We start from the raw sequence: 27,038 nt of genomic DNA, 5'->3' as shown, positions 1-27,038 counted from the left end.
CCCATAAAAGGCATGCCAAGTTTAAAATAGGTTAAAGAAAAACATCCTGATTCATGTTTTCTTATGCACCTCCAGATGTCACCAGAGTTAAACAGCTGTAAACCGTTTCATCCTCTAGAGGGCGGTATCAACGAACTAATCTTTACTCAATGCTCTCTGACCTCCTAAGGTAAGTTACAAAAATGACTTTAAGGTGTAAATTTGTTGGGTTACTACCTCACATCTCGAAAACATTTAAAGACATCGAACATAACTCAACCATCTATTGAGTCAGCACGCAGTCAAAAAAGTCGAGCTGTTTCTATTGATTGATTAATATGCAACTACACGACTGAACGCCGCCTGGCGTAATTGAGATGCGTCTTTCCATTATCCTGAGATCAAAGAAGTGAATGTACAGGCTAGCAGGCTAGTATAATATTTGTATAACTCGTCCTGTAGAGGGAGCGCAGTGGTGAAGCGATAGGAGGGGCTATCTCACATCGGCCGACAGTTGTTTCCAAAGGACAGAGAAGAGGAAAAAGCAACAGTATTCATAGACCGACCTGTACGATTCTTTCGCGTCGTTTTGGAAAGGAAACGCCGAGGACCATCTGTTATACTTATACGTTGTACCATTAGATATATTTGTATTAGATACGAGCGCGAGGATACTCTGTTATTGGGTTTTATTGTCGCTGACTGAAGAGGGAGCGCAGAGGTTGCAACTGAGCGTTCAGCGGTGGAAGCGGGAAGCTCGCGCCGCTGTGGGGCTGATGCGCGCGGCCTGTCCCTCAGCAGCGGCCCGCCATGGCGGAGACCAAGATCATCTATCACCTCGACGAGCAGGAGACTCCCTACCTCATCAAACTACCCATTCCCGCTGAAAACGTCACTCTCGCCGACTTCAAAAATGTCCTCAATAAGCCCAACTACAAATTTTTCTTCAAATCTATGGACGATGATTTCGGGTAAGGCACAATATGCACGTTAAAAGACAATAAAACCCTTTGTATTCGTACCGACCGTTGTTCCTGTCAGACTGACCACTTTTAACGGCTTTATTACGGTGTCATTATTTTATTTTCTCTGTGTATTCGCAAACCTCCCGTCGGTTTCTCTCACACAACCTCAGAAATCTGAGCTTTGCTGTCTATTAGTATTGTTTTCAGGTCATTGTAAACGTTATATGTACAAACAGGTACATATGTACAACCCGTAGTTTCTAGCACATCTACGCCTCTATTGTATAAACGGTGGTCTGTATAATCAGATCTGTGGTCAGTGTGAATGGGAGGAGGCTTTATGTGATTTGAGGTTCAAAGTCTGATGTTATTTATTTATTTATTTGTTTATTTAAAGGAAAAGACCAGCTTTACTTCACTGACAGATCAGGTGTGAAACCGTAAACCAGGCTAAGAGAACGCTTAACATTACAGTGCCCATGTTTCATGTTAAAATAATGACTTACAAGAGCAATAACAAGATGTAATTATACATCATACAGGGTTATGCTCATTGCTAAGTCATTACTTACTCATGTAATTGTACTGTGACGTGAACACTGCGATGTAAAATGTGATTGAATAAGCATATGTCACTTTAGCCAGTGAATCAGAGCTTCCACTTACATGGAAAATCTGGAAATATTTTGGTGTTTTAACTTTGCTTCCCATGGAAAATTCTATTGTGAAGATAATTTCTCCTAGTTATGTTCAGCTCGAAAATATTACGTATATCTGGCCAAACTCAAGACCTGTTAACCATTCAGTCATGGAAATCACCATTTTAAAATGATATTTCCAAGCCTGAGAAACCCGACTCGGAGCTGACCTTGGGTTTGAAATAATCTTACAGACTCTCATCGTATTCAACTACTGACACGCCTTTTGATTTGCACATGATTTGCACACTTAATCAGCTCTACTTTAAACAATAAATCAATTCATTTCTGCATATCTGGCGTAAATCAAGACCTGTTACATATTCAGGGTTCCCACAGTCTTAAAAAATGACCAAAATCCCTCAAAGTTATAGAAAAGTCATGAACCTTTATTTATTAAGACATTTATCAAGTAATGTGCAACTCAAGACAACTGCTACCAAATTGCTCTTTGTGAGTTAAATCTCTATGAGATGATTTATAAAATCATCAAATCATCTAATAACCACTGGCTAGAAAAGCCATGGCAGTTCGTTGGTCAAAATGTGTGGGATCCTGCCAGTGATTATTAACGTGGTCCTGTTTCAGTGCTACTGTGTTTATAAAGCAGCAGGCTGTGTATTTAGATGGAGGAGTTAAAAAATGACTTTGCTCTGTCACCACCCCCAGTAGTGCAGCAGTCATTCCAGTGTTTATGAGCGGTAAAGTGCACTTTAGTGCTGTTGCGCACCTCCCAGCGCATGCGGCTGAGGTCTGGAATGCTGACTTGGAAACACCGGACCACTCGGGAATCATGCTCACTGATCCTCTGAGCAGATTTCCACAGTCACTGTTAAGCCACAAAGAACAGTGTCAAGTTGCGAAATTCAAGTCCATGCGATCTGCTTTTTGTTTGCTTTTCTTGGCATGCCGGTGGTTCTCCTTTAGACGCCAAGCTACACAAACCTCTTCGTGCACACACCACCTGCAAAACAGGACCCTCCTAACACATTTTTTCTGTCCACGTTGCTTGTTTGTATCAGTGTACTGTCCAAACCAGCTCATCAAGGTGAACAGCCAGCCATTGTTCCGTACCCTGTGGCATAATCACTTCCAGACTCTCCGCTGCCATGCCATGATGCAAAACAGGCCCGCTTGATCCATGCCCATTATGCTGCACGTGATTTAGAATCCAAACATTAGCTGAATTTATCTCAGTGACCTGGAACAACAGGCAAACTAGTGAAAGGTTAGTGGGAGTGACAGTAATAAGTTGCGGTTAAATTTTGTACATCACAGCACGTACCGTATGATTACGCTTTAACCTACTGATTGTCAGGTATAACTGGTTTTATTTTTGATTGAAAAAAGTCCGTTTCTTTCACCAGTTATATTCCCACACGTCTCATATAATAAGGCCGTTTAAATCTCAGGATTTGACACATTATGATAATTCACAGATTGCAAGGCATCATGATTTGATTACCCCCACCGCAGCTAGTGTCTGTAAATACACTGAAGAAATAGTTGGTGTAGAAACAATTTTCATTCACAAATTGCTAGTAAATTTCACAATTACAAACAAAAAGCAAGCAACACATTGATTTTTGAAGTATAAAAACTGAAATAGTGTTTTCTTGTAAAAACATACTCCAGTAATCTTTGCAACTTAGAAAAATCGGTAACACTTTACCTTAAGGTTCATTAGTTAACTACACTAGTTAACATGAGCTAAGAATGAGCAATACTTCTACAGCATTTGTTGTCTTATTGTTAATTTCAGCATTTACTAATGCATTATTAAAATCACAAGTTGTGTTTGCTAACATTAGTTAATGCACTATGAACATACATGAGCAAACAAAGAACGACTGTACTTTTATTAACCTAACATTAACAAAGATAAATAGTGTAATAAATGTATTGTTCATTGTTTGTTCATGTTAATACATTAACTAATGTTAACAGTGACACCTTATTGTAAAGTGTTACCGAAAAATGATTGCAGAATCATCGTCTCACCAGCACCAAGGCACACACTTGCTCTTTTTGTGAAGGAATTATAATAAAAATCTAAAACACTAATTTGTTTTAGAATTTGTTTTGATGGGAGCAAGTAACCTGAACAGTTAGAACTGTTAAGCCATGTTATTGTTAAATATTATTACAATAACATTTTAGGGACCCGTTCTCACTATTAACTAGTCGGTTATTATCGTGCATATTACTAGCATATTGGCTGTTTATTAGTACTTATAAAGCACATATTAATGCCTCTTTCTGAAGGACCATATTTTAGACATCTTAAAACCTACCCCATATCTAAACGTATCTGCCTTGCTAACTATTAATAAGCAGGAAATTAGAAGTTTACTGAGGCAAAAGTTGTAGTTTATAGTTAGTTAATAGTGAGAATTGGTCCCTAAACTAAAGTGTGACCATTATTACTCACGTGGTCAAGTGTGTATCTAGATATTTAGATATTTTACATTTTTTACTTGTTTTTATATTTAGAAGGGTTGTGTTGTGTTATGGTGCACGTGAATGTCACCACAAAGTCATAATTACAAGTGGGAAACTGAACTTTCTGAGTTGTGGGCGTGTCATTGAGAAAACATGGCAGACACCATAAATGTAGGTTCTGTATTGACGGTAAATGTACTTTTTTATGTGAATTTAGTCACATGCACAAACTAGTATTGTAAAATTATGATAGAACGTAGGTGCTTCAAGATCTTTTTTTGTCTAAATAGTTCCATAAAGAACCTTTAACATCTGTTTCACAAAAGGTTCTTTGTGGCAAAAGAAGGTTCTTCAGATTATAAAAAGGTAAGAAAGAAATGGTTCTTTAAAGAACCTTTGACTGAATGGTTCTTTGTGGAGCACCTTTATTTTTAAGAGTGTATAGTGAATTGAACTAAAACAAAAATGTGCAATATGATGCACATTCTTTATTGATTGTTTTGTAGAAGCAGAGTTAAAAAATCTTGCAGAATTTTATTGTAGAGAAGCTACTTTGCCATCTTGCTCTAACCGAAGTGACTTAATGCACCTGGCATCGTAATAATGACTTCCAAACTCATAAATATGAACTTAATGACTTGAAGACACCATTAGTCCTACTATAGCATCCAGTTTACTGCTTTTCACTAAGTGAGTTAGATGACTACTGGCCAAACATTATTTCACCTGATTTTTTTTCATGGTGTCTGTTTTCACACACAATCTTAGCTTCCTGCTTTAGTTAGAGGTGTAATATATGGTCATTTGAAGCCAACTGTAAGTCTACTTTTTAACCCTCCATATAATCACACATAGGTATACGTACTTGTCATTATTAACGACATTATACTGGATCGCTGCACTCTGACTTCATTTAATGGCAGGAATGTGGCCTTATGATGTACTGTAGCATGACAGCATGATGAAGCTGAGCTCACTGCAGATGTGTCATCAGTTTCAGGGAAGCAGTCAGACTCAGTTTAATGTACTTGTTCTAATATAACAGAATGAATTACTGCTCAACAAGGTGACATTGGTGAGAAGAGAGATCTTGTCAGGCATACTTGATTAAATGGCTCACTAAGTTTTTGTTCAGAACTTGTGTACATTTAGTTGTGGCAGTCTGAAGGACTGTGCATTGTTTGTGTGTGGTGTGTGTGTGTGTGTGTGTGTTTGTGTCAGCCTCTCTCTTGGGTCTCTCTCATAACAGCTGCAGGGCCAGTAAGGCCATTAGCATCATGATCATCATTATGGTAAAAACACACACACACACACACAGGTTTCACAGACAGATGGAGGCTAGAGAAAAGCCTCTCAGTGGTGAAATGGTAATAAATGGACATGCAGAGGGTTTGAGGTATATTTCGTGAGATCAATCAGGACAAAAGTATGTTCTGCCTATAAGGAAAGTCATTCACTATTTCATTTTTATGTAAAAAAAAAAAAAATGAAACTATGGTTGGATGGTATATCAGTGACACAATAGTATAACAGAGCCCAAGCCTTAAAATACTGGCTGTGTCACAACATTTTTTGGATGCATTGTAGCATTTGGGCCTAACACATATATTTTTGATTGTAAATATTTTATTTTATTCATCATAAGGCTTATTATCATAAGTCTTAATAGAATTGTAGCATGGCTAAATTAATTTTTATTTTAATTGTCTAAAATAAAACAGTACAGAAGTGTAGAAAATGACCATATTTAACAGAATAACCACAAGGCCTGTCAAAATCATGAATTTTGTGCTGATAATTAATTGTAATGCAAGTATTTATTATTAACAATTTATTTATTTATTTATTTATTTTTCTTAGAATAAAATGCCTAATTTCAATGCTTTGAAAGATAATTAATGTATTTATTTATTAATACATATATTTATTTATTTAGTGGTTTTGGTTTTAGTGGTTGAAGTTGTAATTAACTAATAACCCTGATAATGACTCTCTATACCACATCAGAAAAAGACTGATTGCATTTCTTTCTTTTATAGTTTCTTTTCATAGTTTATCAGTATCTGCCATTTTTAAAAACCTATTTGCAGATAAATAATGTAAAAGCATTTGAAGAAAGTTTTTGTCAGAGCCCTTGTTATTCTTAATTTTGACATTAGTTTTCATTTTTACTCCAGACATATAAACTGTAGTGATGTAACGATATCAAAATCTCATGATGATAATATTGTGATATGAAGACCACGATACGATACTTATTGCAATAAAGACAAATAAAAAATAGGGGAAAAAAGACAAAAATGGGTACATTTTAAAGTTAAATTCTTCTATCTAATGCATTTTGAGAGTTCAAAAAACTCTTAACTAAGAAAACTAAAGTCAGAAAAAAGTCTTGATTTGAAAAGTGCATACATTTTGATTTAAACCGCTCGCTGTCAGGAATTCATACTGCACTTTTAAGCTTTTATTTTGACAGAAATGGCAGGAGAGCTTTTATTTTGATGGCAAACTCCAGCTTAAGTGAAAACCGGCTTACAAAAATGCATCTCACTACAAACCTTGTGAAATGCTGTAATCATTTGCTGTGAAAATAAAGCATAACTGGTGGCCGTTGTGTTCTCAAACACGTGCTAAACTGTTATCACACAGTACATGCAATAAACCAGTTGACTGCATTCGTTCACTGTGAACGGAGCCGTTCTGAGGAGTTTCTGAAAACTCCGTATCATGACCTTATTACCTGAACGACGTGTGCACTTCAGTTTGACAGACACTGTGTCAAAGCATAATGGACCAAAACACAACTTTAATGTCCTTTTATCACGATATTGATAATATCATTACATCCGTAATATAGTGGTTCAAAATATCAGTTATTTGTCTACTTGATCTGTAATAATCGGTATCGGCATCAGCCCTGAAAAACACATATCGGTTGACCCCTACTTGCCATGCCATTAAATTGAAATTATTTGCATGACGAAATGCCAAATTTTGGAACTGCATAAAGTTGTTGTGACTGGATCACCATGTTCAGACAATAAATCAATAATTGTGACAGGCATAATATTCACTGACATTTCAAAAACATTTTAAATGTGCAAGGAATCATTAATCTAATTAGTCATTGGGGAAGCAAACACTACAAGGTTTTTGTGCACTGACGGGTAAATGACCCATACATTTTGAAATTATGATGTTAATTATTTTGTCACTGTTGGATTTCAGTTACACACATCATTTCTCCAGTCATATTGTAGTATTCTGCTGACTTTTGTACAGCTGGTACACATACACACATACAGTCCGCTCCCTTTCAGCATACTGCATTTGCCTTTTAAGTGTTTTGGAGATTTGTGGTGGACAGGTTGCGAGTGTCTTACACAGAGATAATGTATGCACAATCAAGGACATAGAGTATTTAACCTCCTTTGATACAGAAATTGAGATTTCCAGTTTCTGAGTGGTCAGTCTGGCAAATGTAAGCAGCAGAGAGCTTTTTACTCACGGGCTGACTTGTTCTCTCTGATGGAAGTGATGTTTTTTTAAAGGAGACTGACCTACTTTCCCTGCTTTATTTTCCTGTCTTGTCCTCTCCCTGGTGCGCGTGTGAGTACAGTTTTTCAAGTGTGTTGGACAATATTAGCGTATTGTATGTGTGGTGATTTCCAGGTTATTAGCATTGTGTGTATTTTGGCTCTCTGTGGATTTCATTGCATCACTGGCTCATTGTCTGGTAGCCTCGTGATTTGGACCGACTGCGTCTCTAAAGACAGGATAGAGCACTTTGGGAGTGCCTACATCTCATTCTTTTTTTATTCTCATCTATTGACCTTTTCTCTTTTCTTCCTTCTCTCTCTCCTCCTCCTCCACATCTTCTTCTGTGGAAGTCAAGGCTTGTTTTCTAGACTAAATCTAATCAACTTGGGCTATGAAGAAGGAAGGCCTCTTCATTAGAGATCAGCTCTGCTTACAAATCAATGGTCCTGTCTACACACATGAGCCATCTGCACACACTGCCCCAATTCCACTGGGTTAGTCTAATGAAGGGTCTGTGTTTGTGTGTGCAAGTATTGGAGCGCTTTCATGCTTTATTGCTAAAGTAGATCGAAAAGAGATGGAGAAATATATAAGACAAAATGTCGGTAAGTGTTTGTTACAAATGAAGGAGATCTTTGGCTGAATCAGTTGGAGTTGCAATTGTAATAAAACAAAGATTTCTTGTCAGGCACGCCAGACTTGGTCACAAGGGACAGTTTGGATGTGGGGAAGGAAGGCAGAGAGCCATGAATCTATCTGTAGATCCTTACAAAGGTGTGGACGTCCATCTGTAATACTCAGCATAGGCTATTTCATTCATTTAAAAGGTTGTTCGTTAAAAAAATATGATGTTCCAAACCTGTATGTGACCCTGGCCCACAAAACCTAGTCATAAGGGTCAAGCATCTGAAAGCTGAATAAATAAGCTTTCCATTGATGTATGGTTAGAATAGGACAATATTTGGCTGGGATACAACTATTTAAATATATCCAGAATCTGAGAGTGCAAAAAAATCTAAATATTGAGAAAATTACCTTAAAGTTATCCAAATGAAGTTCTTAGCAATGCATGTTACTCATCAAAAATCAAGTTTTGATATATTTACGGTAGAAAATTTACAAAATATCTTCATGAAACATGATCTTTACTTAATATCGTAATGATTTTTGGCATAAAAGAAAAATTGATAATTTTGACCCACACAATGTATTGTTGGGCTATTGCTACAAATATGCCTGTGCTACTTAAGACCAGTTTTGTGGTCTGAGATACATGTTTTTAGACAATACACTGTATGTTTTTCAAGCTTTTTAACAGACAGGACAGTAGAGATTGACAGGAATGCATGGGGTGGAGAGTTGGGAATGGGATTGGCAAAGGACCACGATTTGGGATTTGAATTTGGGTCACCAGAGGTGCAGTACTAACTGCTAGGCTATCAGCACCGACAGTACACTGCATATTTAAAAACACGGTAACACTTTATTTTACAGTGTCCTTGTTACATGTTAAAAGTACTATAGTAGTAACAATACATTGTGCATAATTACATGCAATCTACCCTGAAAGTAACCCTTACTCAGTACTTAACTGTATAATTACACTGTAACAAGGACTCCAGAATAAGTGTAACCAAAAACTGTGTAATTACGTACATGCAGTACAGCGTGAGCATAATAAGTTAGTCCTGGATGATATGACCTAAAATCAATGCCTCATGACTGTCAAACATAGATATGTATACGTAGATGCCTCAATAGCAAATCTTTCTATGGGCCGCTATACGTAAGCCGCCCTTCATATCTTAATGGTCAACTTGATGTCATTCACCATAGTAATCAATGAATATTTGAAGATGCCACAATCCTGCACAGCTGATGGTCTATGAACCCATAGTAGGGTTAATGACATCAAGTTGGCCATATCGGCCATAGATATGTATAGATTCCCCATTCGACTGCTCCAGGCACGTAGGCATATCCGCTATCTTGTAGTGGTCAAATAGGGCATCTATACATATCTATGGCCGTCAAATACAAAAGTTGGCATGCCAACCAGCTACTGTAAACAAAAGCTTGCAATTGCCCCGCCTCCTTGGTCTTCTGATTGGTCCACTGTTTTGGAACTGACATCAGTGAGTGGTGCTGCATGTAAAAGTTTAAATTCCGTAAACTTGACACGACATATTAAATGCGCTACTCACGTGCAAAACACTGCAAAAGACGTGAGTGCAACTGTCATACATGTCCATATAGTGTCGACCACACACACAGTAGTATGGGAAAGTATTAACAGGATTTAAAAACTGATGTATCCGGTTAATCGTCTAGCTATACAATAAGTACAACATACCAGACATTTTTTGACGCAAGTGTGAAGTAGGACATCTAATATGAAACCCACTGTGCAAGCTGTTGTTTAAGCATGAGCTATTCAGTCATCTTATTGTAATATACCATATGTGACTTTGGACCACAAAACCATAAGGGTCAATTTTTAAAAGTGAGATTTATACATCAATGAAAAGCTGTATAAAAAGCTTTCCATTGATGTATGGTTTGTTAGGATGGGACAATATTTGGCCGAGGTGCAATTATTTGAATATTGGGAATCTGATGGTGCAAAAAATGTAAAAATATTGAGAAAATCAGCTTTAAATTATCCAAACGAAGTTCTTAGCAATGCATGTTAATAATCATTAATTAAGGTAGTAAATTTACAAAATATCTTCATGGAACAAGATCTTTATTTAATATTCTAATGATTTTTGGCATAAAAGAATGTATTTTTGGCTATTGCTACAAATATACCTGTGCTACTTAAGACTGGTTTTGTGGTCCAGGGTCACATATTACCATGATATACAGTATATACTATAACCATAGTATGAAATGATGATGAAATGTGATGATTTTGCTTATACTGCCATACCCTGCCTCCCCTGTTGCTTTGAGATCTCATTCACACTTTTTTTTTTTAATATTTATAGACCTTTTTCCTGAGTAAATGATGAGCGCCGCCATTACAAATTCTAACTTCTGATTGGATGCTCTTCTCTTCTGGTCTCCATAAGAACCCATTCAAATAGCGCCCATCTGTTTTTAATGTAGATAACGTCAGCAGCTTCGTGTCATCTACATGCTTATTAAACTTTGAGGAGCGAGGCACTGACAAATGACAGTCATTACGACATTGCAAAGTGATGGCGCTATGGAGCCATGTGCTTTTAAAAACATTTTAATAGGTTTAACATTAGATTATCAACTCGGAATATACGCTAATTTGACTAGAAACACTGGACACCGGAAATGCAAAGCATTCTTCAGGTTAAAAGTCAGACTGACTTCGGCGTTCTGGATATACAAAGCTTTCATATGGCTTCAGTAGACTTGAAATATAACTTAAAGTTGTCATGAAATGAAAATTCATCCAATCTATTTTAAAAATGCATTTTATAGACCATATTGCGAACAATTCACCCACATGTTTCAGTTTTTAAAAATGTTTTGATCTTGTAATGTTTCATTTCCAGTGAAACCTGGACTGATGCTTAGAACAAAGTCCAACATCCTGCACTTTTTCTTTTTAAATAAATCTGTTAAACTTGGATGTCAGATTGTTGCAATATGGAAGAAAAGATATCACTACTTCCTACACCCGTTTTTGCTTTTTTTTTTGCATCTTATGATTCAGTACAATATTTTATTTCACTTTTTGCGTTCCACGCAAGAAAGTCACACAGGTTTGCAATGACACAAAGGTGTCTAATTGAAGACAGAATTTTTATTTCTGCCTGAACTGTTGATTCAAGTAAAAATATAACTGAGCAAGATTTCCAAGCTGAGGATTTCAGATGAAACTGCTTTAGGAGAAATGGGACCTCATGCTGCCAAAGGAATGAGGAGAGCAGAGGAGAAGAACAGAATGAGAAAGGAGAAGTAGAGCTGCTCTCTGAGCCTCTTATGTCACCATCCCTGCTGAGTTTTTATTGCATAGCCCAAGCAGGATTAGAGTCTGTGCTGTGGAACAATGTGAAATCCACTCACTAAAAGCAACAGAGTGCTCCTATTGCAATTCACTGAGATCTGTCAATCATCGTGCTCATGCCAAAGTCTACAAACTGTGGGATAAAGTATGCAATAAAGTCCTCTCATCAACTGCTTTTCAAAAGCATTTTTGGCATCATCGATTTAGCACAGAAGAACATTTAGTAGGCTTTGTAATAAACATGCAGCATTCCCAAAGCGTCCACCATTATGACTTCCAAAAACTCAACAGCATCACTTTTCTCTATGCTGTATTACACAAGGAAAACTGCATATAGACAGAAGTATATTGGGACATTGAGTTGGAATGAAATCTTGAGCCTCAGAGGCTCTGACTCATCTCTTGAACAGATGTGAATTCAGCAGATACAGTCACTGTTGAAGGGTTTCATTAGATCAGCTTCATCTGGCAGGAAGAGAAAGAAACAGAGAGAGATAATGCATTGCACAAATAAAGCCCTGAATGTGGATGTCAAAAAGATAAACATCAGATTTTTTTGATAAAATCAGTTTGAATTCATATATAGTAGGGATGGGACAAAAAATCGATTCACCTAACTATCGCGATTTTTTTATTTAGGATTTTAAAATCGATTTTTTTACACCAGAATCGATATTAATTCATATTAAATACATTGCTTTATTTTAGCACTTACTTATAAACGAGGCGGACGAAAGTTACGTCTTTTATTTCAGCAGAGGGCGATGTGTTGTATCGGTTACATGATGTCACATCTCTTACTAGCAAACACGAAAAATTGAAAATGGCGGAAGGAAAGACAGCAAGAGATATACAGCCTGCACCATCACACTTTAAATCCAAAGTCTGGAAACACTTTGGATTTCACAAATTACCAGGGAATGAACAGCTAGACATGTCTAAAGCAGTGTGCAAACTCTGTCGAATACTGGTAACCTACTGTGGTAATACAACTAACAACTAACATGAGCATGCATCTTGCTCGACATCATCCAGAGTTAAACGCCAAGCAACCTGAGAAAGCAGAAGCGTCTGCAAGCCAACGAACTCTAAATGAGACATTGTATAAGTTAGTGGCTGTTTGTTTATGCTGAAATATTTAGTTTGTTATAAACTGAAATAAAACAGGAAAAAATGCTAAAATGTTTTTTTTATTGTGTATATATTGTGTACTATTCACATTTTTCCATATGGTCTAGAGAGAAAAAAACAAAATCGCAACACATTACAATATCGAATCGCAATACTTGTAGAATCGGAATTCTTAAAAAAATCGCAATACATATCGTATCGGCACCCAAGTATCGGAATCGTATCGAATCGGGAGGTAGGTGTATCGTCCCATCCCTAATATATAGGGGAGGAAGTGGTCTGATCAGATCTGAATCTTGTTGAATCTCTGAAATGTTGCCATTTTTATGTACAATATGTAGCCTATCAGATGCTCTGTACAAAGTCCATGAAAATGCCATCTAAAGCTAAGAGTGGCTCGAATGAAAAAAAGACCACAAGATAACATTGTCTGTAGGGGAAACAATGAGCATGTCCTGTGTGCGTTATTGCTGTTGTTCTAACAGCCGCTGTTTCCTCGCCACTGTTTTGGTGTGTGATTAAAGATGGCTGTCTGGTTTTGATTTATATTGCATGAATGCAATCATGATCACTCAATAGATTTGTATTATTAATAGATCACATGGTCTGTTTCTCCAAACCTCACATGCTTTTCCAGCCAGCTGTCTTTCACCCTCTTCCTCTTTGACAAAGGTTTCCATGGTGACAGGAGTCAGAGGGGTCAGCACCTTTTTAAGGAGCAGCTGGGAAGGGGGAAGGACTCGGAGGTTTATTTTATGGGAGACTAAATTAACCTGTGTGCATGTGAGGGGCCATTTATAAATGGAGCTGATCATTGTTGCTTTATTTATTTAAGGGTGTTTGCTAAGTCAAGCCTCTCACTATTATGGCCTTTTGTGACATTATCTAGTAAGCAACTGCCCAGAACACCCTAGCAACTGCTTAGGAATCACCTAGTAATGCCATAGAAATCCCCAGCCAGAACACAATAGCAACTGCTTACGCTAACAACTGCTCAAACACCTTAGCAACCACCTAGCAATGCCATAGCAACCACCAGAACACAATAGCAAATGCTCCGGGAACCAGCCAGAACACAGTTAGCAAAACTGCTTAGCAATACCATAGAAATCACCAGCCAGTACACCATGCCTAGTAATGCTATAGCTACCAGCCTGAATACTATAGCAACCGTATACACTAACAACCAATCAGAACACCGTAGCAACCGTAACACAACCACATAGTGATGCCATAGCAACCACCAGAACAATATTGAAACCTCTTGCGTTAATCATTCAGAACACCTTAGCAACCACTTAGCGATGCCTTAGAAACCACCAGAACACAATAGCAAATTCTAAGCAACCACCCAGAACAATATAACAACTGCTTATGCTGACAACCACACAGAACACCTTAGCAACCTCCTAGCAATGCCATAGCAACCACCAGAATACAATAGCAAATCCATAGCAACCATCTAGAACATCATAGAAACCACTTACGCTAACAACCGCTCAGAACACCTTAGCAACCACCGAGCAATGCCATAGCAACCAGCAGAACACAATAGCAAATGCTCCGGGAACCAGCCAGAGCACAGTTAGCAAAACTACTTAGCAATGCCATAGAAATCACTAGCCAGTACACCATGCCTAGTAATGCTATGGCTACCAGCCTGAATACTATGCCAACCGCATACATTAGCAATCAATCAGAACACCGTAGCAACCGTAATGCAACCACTGAATGATGCCATAGCAGCCACCGAAGCAATATTGCAACCTCTTGCGTTAATCACTCAGAGCACCTTAGCAACCACTTAGCAATGCCTTAGAAACCACCAGAACACAATAGCAAATTCTTAGCAACCACCCAGAACAATATAACAACTGCTTATGCTGACAACCACACAGAACAACTTAGAAACCTACTAGCAATGCCATAGCAACCACCAAAATACAATAGCAAAATCCATAGCAACCAGCTAGAACATCATAGAAACCACTTACGCTAACAACCGCACAGAACACCTTAGCAACCACTAGAGGTGCCATAGTAACTACCACAGCACAATAACAAATCTATAGCAACCAGCTAGAACACCATAGCAACCTTGAGAACACAATAGCAAATCCTTAGCAACCAGCCAGAACGTCAAAGCAACCACTTGCGCTAACAGTCACTCACAACACTTGAGAAACCTACCAGCTTTGACATAACAACCACCAGAACACAATACCACATCCTTAGCAACCGACCACTCAGAACACCTGAGAAACCTCCCAGCGTTGACATAGCAACTACCACACAATAGCAAATCCATAGCAACCAGCTAAAACATCAAAGCAACCATTTGCGATAACAAACACTCAGTACACCTTAGCAACCTCCCAGCGTTGACATAGCAACCACCAGAACACAACAGTAAATCCTTAGCAACCAGCCAGAACAATATAACAACTGCTTATGCTAACAACCATTAAGAACTCCTTAACAACCTCCCAGTGTTGACATAGCAACAACCAGAACACAACAGCAAATCCTTAGCAACTAGCCAGAACAATATAACAACTGCTGCTTATAATTACAACCATTAAGAACACCTTAGCAACCACCTAGCATTGCCATAGCAACCACCAGCATACAATAGCAAATCATAGCTGCCAGCTAGAACATCATGGCAGCCACTATTAATGCCATAGCAACCAACAGACCACAATAGCAAATCCTTAGCAACTAGCTAGAACAATATAGCACCTGTTTGTGTTAACAAGCACTTATCAACCTCCCAGTGATGCCTTAGCAACCAGCCAGAACAATATAACAACTGCTTATGCTAACAACCACTCAGAACAACTTAGCAACTTCAGAGAGATTCCATAGCAACCTTCAGAAAACAATAGCACATCCTTAGCAACCAGCCAGAACAATATAACAACCTTGTATACTAACAACCACTCAGAACACCTTAGTAACTGAGATGCCATAGCAACCTTCATCAAACAATAGCACATCCTCAGCAACCAATCAGAAACATATAGCAACCATATACGCTAACAACCACTTAGTACACCTTAACAATCACCTAGGGATGCCATAGTAACTTCAGAAAACAATAGCAAATCCATAGCAACCAGCTAGAACACCATAGCAACGATTGCACTAACTAACAACCACTCATAACACCTTAGCAACCACTTAGTGCTGCCATAGCAACCACCAGAGCACAATAGCAACTCCATAGCAACCAGCTAGAACACTATAGCAACTCTTTGCTCTAACAACCACTCATAAAACCTTAGAGACCACCTAGCGATGCCATAGCAGTCAACAGAACACAACAGCAACCTAGCAACCACCTAAAACACTATAGCAACCGCACAGAAAAGGCAGAACTCACATTTTCTTCAGTCCAGTTTCTTTGTGGGTTCTCATTATAGTGGCTCTCAAACAAAACCATATAATTGGTTTAAGTGATTAAGCAAAATCAAATTAAAGAGGATTTTGTTATCCGTGACGACAGACCACAGTGCTTTCTTTTATATTTCGATTCTGAAACGTTTTAATAGACCTGTTGTTTCTTTATGTCTCCGCAGGGTGGTGAAGGAGGAGATATCTGATGACAATGCCAAACTACCGTGTTTCAATGGACGTGTTGTGTCATGGGTGAGTTAGTGCTTACACACACACACACACACCCCTCATCTCATCTCTGCTTGTGTTTCATTAACCTCAGAATGTAACAGGGAACTGCGTCTCGACGTTCCCGGTAAAGCTTTGATTAGAAGGCCCAGGTGTGAGGGAGTCTCTGAAGATCAGTCAGTCAGGCGTGAGTGTGTGTTTGGATGCGTTAAATTGAGCGCAAGTGTTTAGCGGTTTGCAAACATCTGCTCCTCCTTCGTCTGTCTTAGAGACACAGGAGAGTATATCGAGAGTGCAAATTCCTAATGGTGTTTTCACGCCCTTGAAGCCCACTGCGGGATGGAGATTCTGCTCAGAGGGTCATTTCCAAAAAACACAAGCATCTGAATCTTCACAAAGAGCCCTTCAACATGGCAATTAGCAGTGTACTTTTATGATGGTCACTTTAAATGTGACATATCATGAAAATCAGACTTTTCCATGTTTAAAGTGGTCTTATTATGCTCTTTTACAAAGTCTTGATTTTGTTTTGAGGGTGTAATAGAACATGCTCTCATGCTTGGTGGTTCAAAAAATGCATTATTGCCTGAAACCAGCTCCAGCATAAGGCTAAAAGCAGCCTAATGTTTTTAATATGACTTAATTTGTTTTTAAAGGAACACACTTTTTTTGAAAATAGGCTCATTTTCCAACTCCCCTAAAGTTAAACAGTTGAGTTTTACCGTTTTCAAATCCATTCAGCCGATCTCCAAGTCTGGCGGTAGCACATTTAGCATAGCTTAGCATAGATCACTGAATCTGATTAGACCGATAGCATCTCGCTCAAAAATGACCGAAGAGTTTCAATATTTTTCCTATTTAAAACTTGACTTTTCTGTAGTTACATCAGGTACTAAGGCCGACGGAAAATGAAAAGTTGTGATTTTCAAGGATGATATGGCTAGGAACTATACTCTCATTTCGGTGTAATAATCAAGGGTGCCGCAGGCGCAATGATATTCTGATGATGATACGCAATGATACTTAACTGTTTAACTCTAGGGGAGTTGAAAATGAGCCTATTTTCAAAAAAAGTGGAGTGTTCACTTAACATGACAGCAATTAAATAAAACATTGTAAGTAGGGATGCACCGAAACGTATCGGCCAAAATGCTTGCGCGTTTTGTCAGTAAAGTCGGTTCTGTAATCAGCGGTAAATGCCATCAGGTGCGTGATTTCACGTTGAGCCGTATATACTACACACAGCCGTTGTTCACTGACGAGCTGCGCAAATCCATGTTCATTATCAGTGTGAATTTGCGCAGCTCGTCAGTGAACAACGGCTGTGTGTAGTATATACGGCTCAACGTGAAATCACGCACCTGATGGCATTTACCGCTGATTACAGAACCGGCTTTACTGACAAAACGCGCAAGCATTTCGGCCGATACGTTTCGGTGCATCCCTAATTGTAAGTTACTAATTATAATGTTTACATTTCCTTAGTTATTCAAAAAGCAGCTACAGAAAAAAACGAGCAAAGAACATTAACATTATCAAAGAACAACGGTCTAGTGCAGGTTTATGCATTTTAAAAAACAGTTGCATTATAAGTGAAGCTATCTACACTGTATAATGAATAAGTCTCTTATCACACACTGCACACACCTGTGGATATGGCCACTAGAGCAGATTGCAACCACTTTTGTAGTCAATACTTGTGTTTATACTAGCTGTGCCTCGGCATGTGTTTTAACCCCTTATAGTGCACACGTCTGTGGTGCATTACAGCTCTGACACAGCCACCGGAGCAGATCGCGGCCACTCTAGTCAATGCTTGCGTTTATATATGCCGCATCACAGCTTATTAAAGCATCCCAGAAGCAGCTCTCTGTGCTGTTTCGCTAAAGTTAGGCTAATCCCCCACCTTGTCCCTACCCACCCCCCAACCATTCAAATTTTTGTAGGTGGGATTTATTTTAATGTTTTTTTAATGGGCTGCATTGTGACATCATAACACCCGGAAAACAACAGAAAGGAGCCGTTTTTAAAAACAAAATACCTCCCTTTGTAGTGGACGTTGAGATTTGTAGATCTTTTTTTATGCCCAAACATACACACCACATACTGACTAAAATTCAGAAAGTGAAAAAGCCTAATAGGACCTTTTTAAGTGCTACAGTCAGGTCCAAAGTGCATCTACCAACCCAGAAAGCGTAAAAGATGACAACCCAGTTACTTTGTTTTAGTAAGCCTTTCTCTGCAAGCTTGTGAAAAAACAAGCCATTCAGAATTTACTCCCCCGTTACGTAGAAAGGGTATCTTATTATATTACCATCTCTTAATCTGCACATTTCCACCCACAGATTTTGTTTTCGCAAGCAACAGCAGTGTACCAGTACTTACGCCATGGCAAAAGTTCAAGCAAAGCATGCTAATTGTTCTGTCACTGGCTAGCACAGAACACTATTTAGATTCCCAGCCTCAGAGGAGACGAGTTTTAATTTGTTTACTGTATATTACACTGCTGCCACACAGATCTAATATAAACGTGATTCTTTCCCAGCTGTTTACCTTCACAGACATAACTGACAGTTTAGGCGCAATAAGACATGAAAGAGAACTTAGTTTAGTACTCACATGCCATGTGACAGCCGTTTTCTGTGCACATGCTTCAAATGTGTGTGCTCAGAAAACCCTGTATCAGAAGTTTTATCTAATATAGCTTTAAAATGCATGATTTCTGCGCTATAGACATGATAATCAAAACCGAACAGATGTTTTTTGGCAGAGTATCTGAGTTACGAGCTGTGAAGGCATAGATCTATTCTAGAAAAGGGAAGCAGGGAGCAGCAGCTTATTTGTATTTATAGGGCTGCCCCCTAATACTTGACTAACCGTTAGTCGTCAAAAAGGGGCTCGACCGACCAAAGTTGTATTAGTTGCTTAGTTGCAGAAAAAAACATCCACAGGGAGTGGCAAAGTCACGCAGTCCATAAAGGGCAGATCGTTAACGGCTGCTCTATGTGATAATAGTACATCGGGCAGGACATCCAAACGCTCACCTATCATTCATCGACCTCAAATATGGCTTATCATCTGAAATATGTAGGTAATAGCATCTTTACTTGGCAGCTCAATCTAATGTTAACCTAGAAAAGGTGCATTATTGAAGTGTCTGTGCAGAGTGTGGAAGCTGAATAGTAGCGTGTCCTGTCATGACAGATGGAGATGCCAGCTCTTAAAATACTCTGTCATTTTTGATCATACAGATAAGAATAATACGTCTTTCAAATCTGTAAAGACTCGTTTATTACGTTTATTTGTGTGCACTCACAAAAACAACGAAACAATTCGCTTTTGTAAAATAATAAGAGCAAACAGGATGCACTTTCTGAATTTTAACATGAAACCCTGTGTACACTTGCCTTACAGACATGAAAAATATATCTATAGAGAGTGAAATGTCTACTTTCACATGAAAACCATATGAAACATGCATGCAGGCATATCCATTACTGCGGAGATGACGAGTCAGTGTCACCGTATTCATCTCTTAAACCGAAAAGTTTTAGATTATCAAAAAATTATTAAAACGTTAATGCAGTCTCCTTGCTGTTTTTCCCAGACACATTCATAATTTTTATAACTGTCGGTGTGCTGTGGCAAGGTTTTTTGTGCTTGAGCACTTATGATGATTGATATGGTTTATTAATAAACGTGCGACTAATAGTCGACTAATGCTTAAAATAAGCGACTGCTAGTCAGCCAGGGGACATACATAAAAACAGCATATTTCTTCTTTCACTCAAAATAGGCATTTTCAAAATGATATAATAAATGATCTGTGGGGTATTTAAAGCTGAAACTTCACAGACACATTCTGGAGACACCTGAGATGTATATTACATCTTATAAAAAGGCCACAACTGTGGTCCGTGGTACCATGCTGATTGAAAATAAAGTCTCAGTGATGCATGTCTTCATATACAGTAGGGTGTGCCAGACACACAGTATGAGACAGTAATACTCACGTGAGACAGTAATACTCACACACGTTTGAGTGGAATCCGTCCAGTGTGTGTTTGGGCCAGATGGAGTTTCTGTTCCCTACTATAGACATCAGGTGGATGTAATTGGGTTTGGCTTTCTTTTTTGGCATTGTGGGGTGTTTGTCTGCTATGTGTTCATGTCAGTGTCGGTTATATACTAATTTCTGTGTTGAGTGACAAATACTTTAGAGATGAGTCTCTTAAACTCAACATGAAATCAAACATGACCCTGTTTACTTTCTGTACACACATTCCAGGTTTTATTGGGTGTGTTCAATATGGTTTTGACTCTTTAAGGAGTTATAAACCCATTCTGTACATACATATTTTGGTTGTTTACAGGAGCCTTGTGAAAAAGAAGTGCACTTAATTGTATTGAATAAACGTTTGTAGTGTACTTCAAATCTTAGAAGTATATTTTTAAAAAATACACTTGTAAATATTGATGCAAAAGACCACTTAAATGTTCTTAGAGAAAGTTCACATTTATAAGATCTTTTACTTTAAAGTGCATTTTAAATCATTTTAATAATTCTTTTTTTTTTTTTTTAATTTTGATGTGTTGACTAACATACTACAGTACATGTAAAGTATGTTATTCAGTATTTTATATAAAGATAATGTATTTTGCACATACATAAACTGGAACGTCATCATTACAAATGTGTAATTACAAATACATTTAAAAACATGAAATATATAGTATATTGTAGTTAACATAAATGTTTGTATGAAATTACATGTAAAGATGTACTTAAGTCCTACTTAAGAGAATTAAAAAGCACTCTTTATTTTAAACTATTGGATTTAATATGTACACTGTAAAAAATAAATAGTTGAGAAAACTTTAAAAAATAAGGCAACTTGATGCAGTAATACTTTTGAGTTCTCTCAACAAGTTTTTTAGTTTTTCTCCAGTAAGATACTTTGTTTAGCCAACATAAGTTTGTTTGTTCATGCAATGCCGATTGCAGTGCTAACAGAAAGTCTTGTCACAGCAACTGAAACAACAAATACTGTCATTGAGATAATTTATTTTTTTATATATCAATTTTTTGTTTATTTACAAATGACCAACAGTGAATTGTTAGAGGAATCTCAATGGATAACTTAGTCTAATATGCAGACAACATTGTCTTTGTTTGTAAAACATCTTACAAGACTAAGATATCCAACAAACAGATATAAGTGGTTGAACCCTAGGTCTCAAAACTAGACATACAAACCTCAAGAACGGTTGGAATCAACAAATGTTAAAAAGATGAGCTCTTTACATCACAGTGCAACAAATAACTAACAAAAATGACAAAACAACAAAAAGTTTAAGTCAGCAAACAGCAAAACAATAATCCTATAACAGTAACTACATAATTTATCAATGCTGCAATGCATCCCGGGAACTCACAAAGCCTTAAAAACTATGTTTGTTTACTGTCTGGGGCAATTTTGTTGGTCTGACAAGGGTTTTTATGTCGTTTCAAGAAATAAGCATTTTTTAGTATTGGAGACTCAAAATGTTTCGTAAACAGGAAAATATGCATTTGCATTTTTTACAGTGTAGTTTCTTCACGCAAGAAACGTTGACCTGTACACACCTACACACACACTGACTCACACCTGGTTGCACAATTTCAATGCACTTACGTTCCGCTGTATAATTTACAGATAAATGCACATAAGTATGCACACTCTCGCATTTCCTATTATTTTTACATTTACATATTTCTGCATAGTCTGTCAGACTTGAGTCATCTCCCTCTGACTGACTCTCGTCCAAACACACACACTATTTTATTCAGCCAAGAGAAACACAAACTATTTCTTCACATGGATTTAAGCACACATACGCACACAGAGAGGCTACATAGCCAGATTCCTGTCTCTTAAATCTCCCGTTTCATGGAGAAACACAAGGTGTGCTCTTTATCGCAGCTTTGCTCCCTGCCATCTTCAGATGCGCTTTTCCAATGCAGCGGCCAGGAGAGGCAGGAACCTGGGGCTAGGGAAATATGCACGTCCTCTTACTGCCCCCGTTTCAGATTCACACCAGCAGCTTTCCCATGCAGAGCTGAGCCTGTGGAAGCTTTCGGGCAGGGAGGGACTTGGCTCTGTCCGTCAAAGAACTCACTGGCTTTGAAAAAGCATTGCAAGTGTGCTGGAGGTCCATCTAGTGGCCAGAGCAGTACTGCGACACTTTCCACACCTGGTGTCTAGTATTAGCAGTTTACTGCTGTAAAACACATAATTTGATTTCATTTTTGGCATCCGTCTGTTAGAATTAGATCAGGTGTCATTCCATTTGTGTCTGCCAACAGGAAATTCTAAAATGTATTAACCTTTGCTGCCAGAAAGCAAGTTATTGAGGCAGATTAGTGATCGAGCCCCCCTTGGTTAAGAAATGGCATAAGGCGATATTTGCTTTGGTTTCATTTAAACTCCTAACATGTAAAAAATAAGATATGGACACCCTTTTTGGACTACCCTGGTCCACATTTCTCTCTCAAATGCATAAATGTAACAAACTAACTAATAAAATAAATGTGAAGCATATTTGTCATACAAAAAAGATAAAAAATCATGGCATAGTTTATGTCTTTGCATCTATTTGATTTTATTTAAGCAATCATATTTTTGCTTAAACACATTTACTGTAATTGCGTAGAATCAGCATAAATTTGTTCATCATGCAAACAATTGCATTTATGCAGTTAAACAGTACGAACATGGTTAAATATGGTTAGCTGTGGAACAAGCAATATTCAGTTAGTTAAAATGTATAAGATTTGAACAGAGTAGATTTATTGATGATAGATACATAAACTTTGTTATTGGGTATTTAAAACACATTCAGTTTATTGGTACTATTCCAGAAATCTTACCTGTTTCTTAACTGTTTCCTTTATGTATGACTGCAAAATATGACAAATATGTATTTTTTGTTTATGTAAATAAAAAAAAGCAATACAAATACTTAAACATCTTAAATTAGGCCTAAATCTTTTGCATTTTACTCCTTTTTATGATTTTAGGAGTATCCTAAAAATGTTTATTTATTTATGTGGTTTTTTTATTTATTTCTTTTATTTGAGCTGTTCTTTTAGATTTTTCATGTAGCTTTTTTTGGAAAATAATGTTTTAAAAAAATAAAACTATCACCCAAAATGAAGTATCACCCAAGGTGTAATAAGCCAAAATGTCTGCTTATTCTCTGAGTGTTGCTGTGCTCTTAAAGCACATGTTGTGTTGGTTGTGATTGGATTATCTAAGTGAAGTCACAGGGTGGCTGAAAAACACTCCTGAAATACCTCGTCCATAATGAGAAGATTCAATCAGACAGATTTAGGGTGGTGTTGGTACTCCAATGCAGCACATTGTGGCCAGCGTCGCAGGACGTATCAGAGCGGATGTGGTCGTATAAGAGGCTCTCTGTTTCTCCAGCAGGCATGTGAATGCTCTCTTCTCCAAGTGGATCCTAATGATCATTATTACAGGGTTCATGGCATTCTGATTCATTTATTCCCCTCATAAACTATAACATGGCCCCTGTGCCCTCAGATCTCAGTTGGTTTTACAACATGGAGAAAACTAAACAGACAGTACACGTTTGAATGAGGTTTAATGCAAATTCAACTATATCAGCACAACATTTAACTGTTTGTAAAGACACAAAACTGAAATGTCACATACTACTGTTCAAAAGAATAGAGTCTGGTTTTTTTTTTTGGAAAGAAATGAATACTTCTATTAAGCAAGGATGCATTAAAGTGCACCTATTATGCCCCTTTTTACAAAATGTGGTGTATTGTAAGTCTCAGGTGTCCCCAGAATGTGTCTGTGAGGTTTCAGGTCAAAACACCCCATAGAACATTTATTATATCATTTTAAAAATGCCTATTTTGAATGGAAGCAGAAACAGATGCACATTTATATGCATGTCTCTTTAAATGCAAATGAGCTGCTGCTCCCTGCCCATTTTTCAGAATAGGGCTGTGCCTTTACAGCTTGTACTTCTAAAACTCTGATAAAAAACATCTGTTTGGTTTTGATTATCATGTCTATCACACTGAAATCATGTTTTAAAGACATCAGTTTAAACTTCCAATATACGGTTTTCTGAAAACAGAAAGTGACTGTCACATGGCATGTGAGTACTAAATAAAGTTCTGTATTTAACACACAGGTTTATGTTAAAATCACGCATAAGTTACAAAAACACAGTCTTTGAAGTTAAACAGCTGGGAAAGAAATCATATGTTTATATTAGATCTGTGTATTAAGTGGCAGCAGCGTAATGTATAGTACCTATACTGCAGTCTACACTGTTAATATGACCCAAACAATAAAATAAATGCAAAAAATCACTTTGGACTGAATAACATCTGTAGCATTAAAGGGTTCATCGGATGCAAAGTTCACTTTTACATGTTGTTTGAACATGAATGAGTGTTGGCAGTGTATGTACACATCTACCCTAAAATTATACAAATCCACCCAGTGTAAAAATAATTTGTCTTTTTCAAATCAAGCCATTCTCAGCTTCTTGTCTGTGTGAGGTCACACCAACAGAGGCCACTCCCACAATAGATTGATTGACATGACCGTCTTACCTTAGACCTGCCCTGATGAGCTGTAACAGTCCGATCGCTATTGTTTCGATGCCAAAGCAGGGACATAGACAACAATGGCTCCTAGGCGATTGAGGTGTTGTGTTGCTGGATGTAATAATGAACATAGTGGTCATCATTTACTCCCGACATCTGAGCTGCTGAAGACACAGTGGATTACATTTGTTTGTGAAGGGAATGCGCCTCCCGATCTACATATATGTGTCTATGTTCACGCAAATCATTCTTGATCCAGCTTCACCTACAGCAGAAGTGAGTAGGGTGTTTTTTTAAATCTTTGCAATCGCCTTTCCTAATAACGTGCTAGTTAGCAGGTTTCGTAGCTAAATGCGAGAGAGACGGGAGGCGGGGTGAGCAGAGCTCATTTGCATTTAAAGGAACATCCAACAGAATGGGTTGATTTTTGCAGAGCTGATTATGACAAGGTAAAAAGGGTTTTGTTTTACACAACCACTGAGAATTTTTAACCAAAGCATGTTATAGACTTTTCATTAAGACCCTGAAGAATCATATCAACTTGTGGAAAATGGGCATCTGATGACCCCTTTAATAAGAAGACATTTCTTACTTGAATGCTGCTTTTAAATGCTCTGGCGTAAAGATCAACATAGTGGATTGTGTGCGGCTCACTCAGGGTGGTGTCTCGGCTAATACGGCAGTGTCAGTCATGGTCGTGGGCGGGGCTTGTAAAATGTGATGTCACGTTTTACAGATTCTGTGATTGCTCTGAGACACTGCTTATGATTTATAGGGATGAAAAAGGGAATGGGTGGATTTTTATCATTATAGGGTGGTTGTGTACATACACTGCCAAAACACAGTTATGTTCAAACAATATGTAAAAGTTAATTTTCCATTTAAACTGATCAAAAATCACAGTAAGGACATGTGTAATGTTACAAAGAAAAGTTCAAATTAATGCTGTTCTTAACTTTCTATTCATCAAAGAATCCTGAAAAATAAAATGTCACAAAATCAGTATCAGCACAACTGTTTTCAACATTGCTAATAATGAAATAAAGTAAAAATGTTTCTTGAGCAGCAAATCAGCATATTAGAATGGTTTCTGAAGGATCATGTGACACTGAAGAATGGAGTAATGATGATGAAAATTCAAATGAGTAAATAACATTTTAAAATATATTCAAATAGAAAACAGCTATTTTGAATTTTAATATTTTGCAATATTACTGTATTTCTAATTAAATAAATGCAGCTTTGATGAGCAACATTTTTTTTTCAAAAAACAATAATAAATCTTACAGACCCCAAACCTTTGAACCTTTGAACAGTTCTGTACTGTATAATCTGCTATGTCAGCATGAAACATGAGACATTATTGACCATGTCACAGATGCTCTAGATGAAGCTAAACTTTGCTGTAGATAAGCTAATTTCATTGTTTCTGTCTGTGTGTCTCTGTACAGCTTGTGTCTGCAGACGGCTCTCATGGCTCTGACGGTGGTTCTGTGTGCGCAGACTCTCAGGCCGATCTGCCGCCCCCGCTGGAGAGGACAGGAGGCATCGGAGACTCCAGACCCCCTTCCTTCCAGTCAGTAACCCCACAGCTGTCCCGTACTGTCTCTTTCTGTGTGTCTAAATGTGTGTGTGTGTATGTGTGTGCGTGAGTGAATGTATTTATTTACCAAAATAATGCATACTCAGTCAATATTAGAAGTGATGCACCAAAATGATTTTTTTAAAATTAATTAAATTAATTCATTCATTCATTCAAATCAAAACTGTAAATAATGTTTATGCAATAATCAATTGTTTACATTTATTTGAACATTCAAATAAAAACTTTGTTGTTTACAAACATTTAAATTTCACATAAAGCAGTATTTTATTTTTATATCACAATTAATCGCATACAAAATAAAAGTTAGAATTTTCCATAATATAGGTGTGTGTACTGTGTGTAATTATTATGTATATATAAATATACACTCATGTATATATTTAAGAAATATTTACAAGTATATGTATTTATTATATTATTTTTATAATTT

At 37.5% G+C, this 27,038-nt stretch overlaps 1 protein-coding gene across 1 annotated transcript in view; it reads left to right on the top strand.

The window, feature by feature from the left end:
* The first annotated feature begins 376 nt into the window (after positions 1-376).
* LOC127180864 (segment polarity protein dishevelled homolog DVL-3) overlaps positions 377-27,038 on the top strand; it is a 49,360-nt gene continuing 22,698 nt past the window's right edge. Inside the window, exons 1-3 of the mRNA XM_051135197.1 lie at positions 377-950; positions 16,325-16,394; positions 26,454-26,578. Coding sequence (XP_050991154.1) covers positions 790-950; positions 16,325-16,394; positions 26,454-26,578 — 356 coding nt within the window. The 5' untranslated portion in view covers positions 377-789. The remainder of the gene's footprint in view (positions 951-16,324; positions 16,395-26,453; positions 26,579-27,038) is intronic.

Source organism: Labeo rohita, chromosome 18 (assembly GCF_022985175.1).
Source record: "Labeo rohita strain BAU-BD-2019 chromosome 18, IGBB_LRoh.1.0, whole genome shotgun sequence".
Classification (NCBI taxonomy): Eukaryota; Metazoa; Chordata; class Actinopteri; order Cypriniformes; family Cyprinidae; genus Labeo; species Labeo rohita.
The sequence above is the reverse complement of the archived record's forward strand: the minus strand, read 5'-3'. Positions and strand labels throughout refer to the sequence as shown.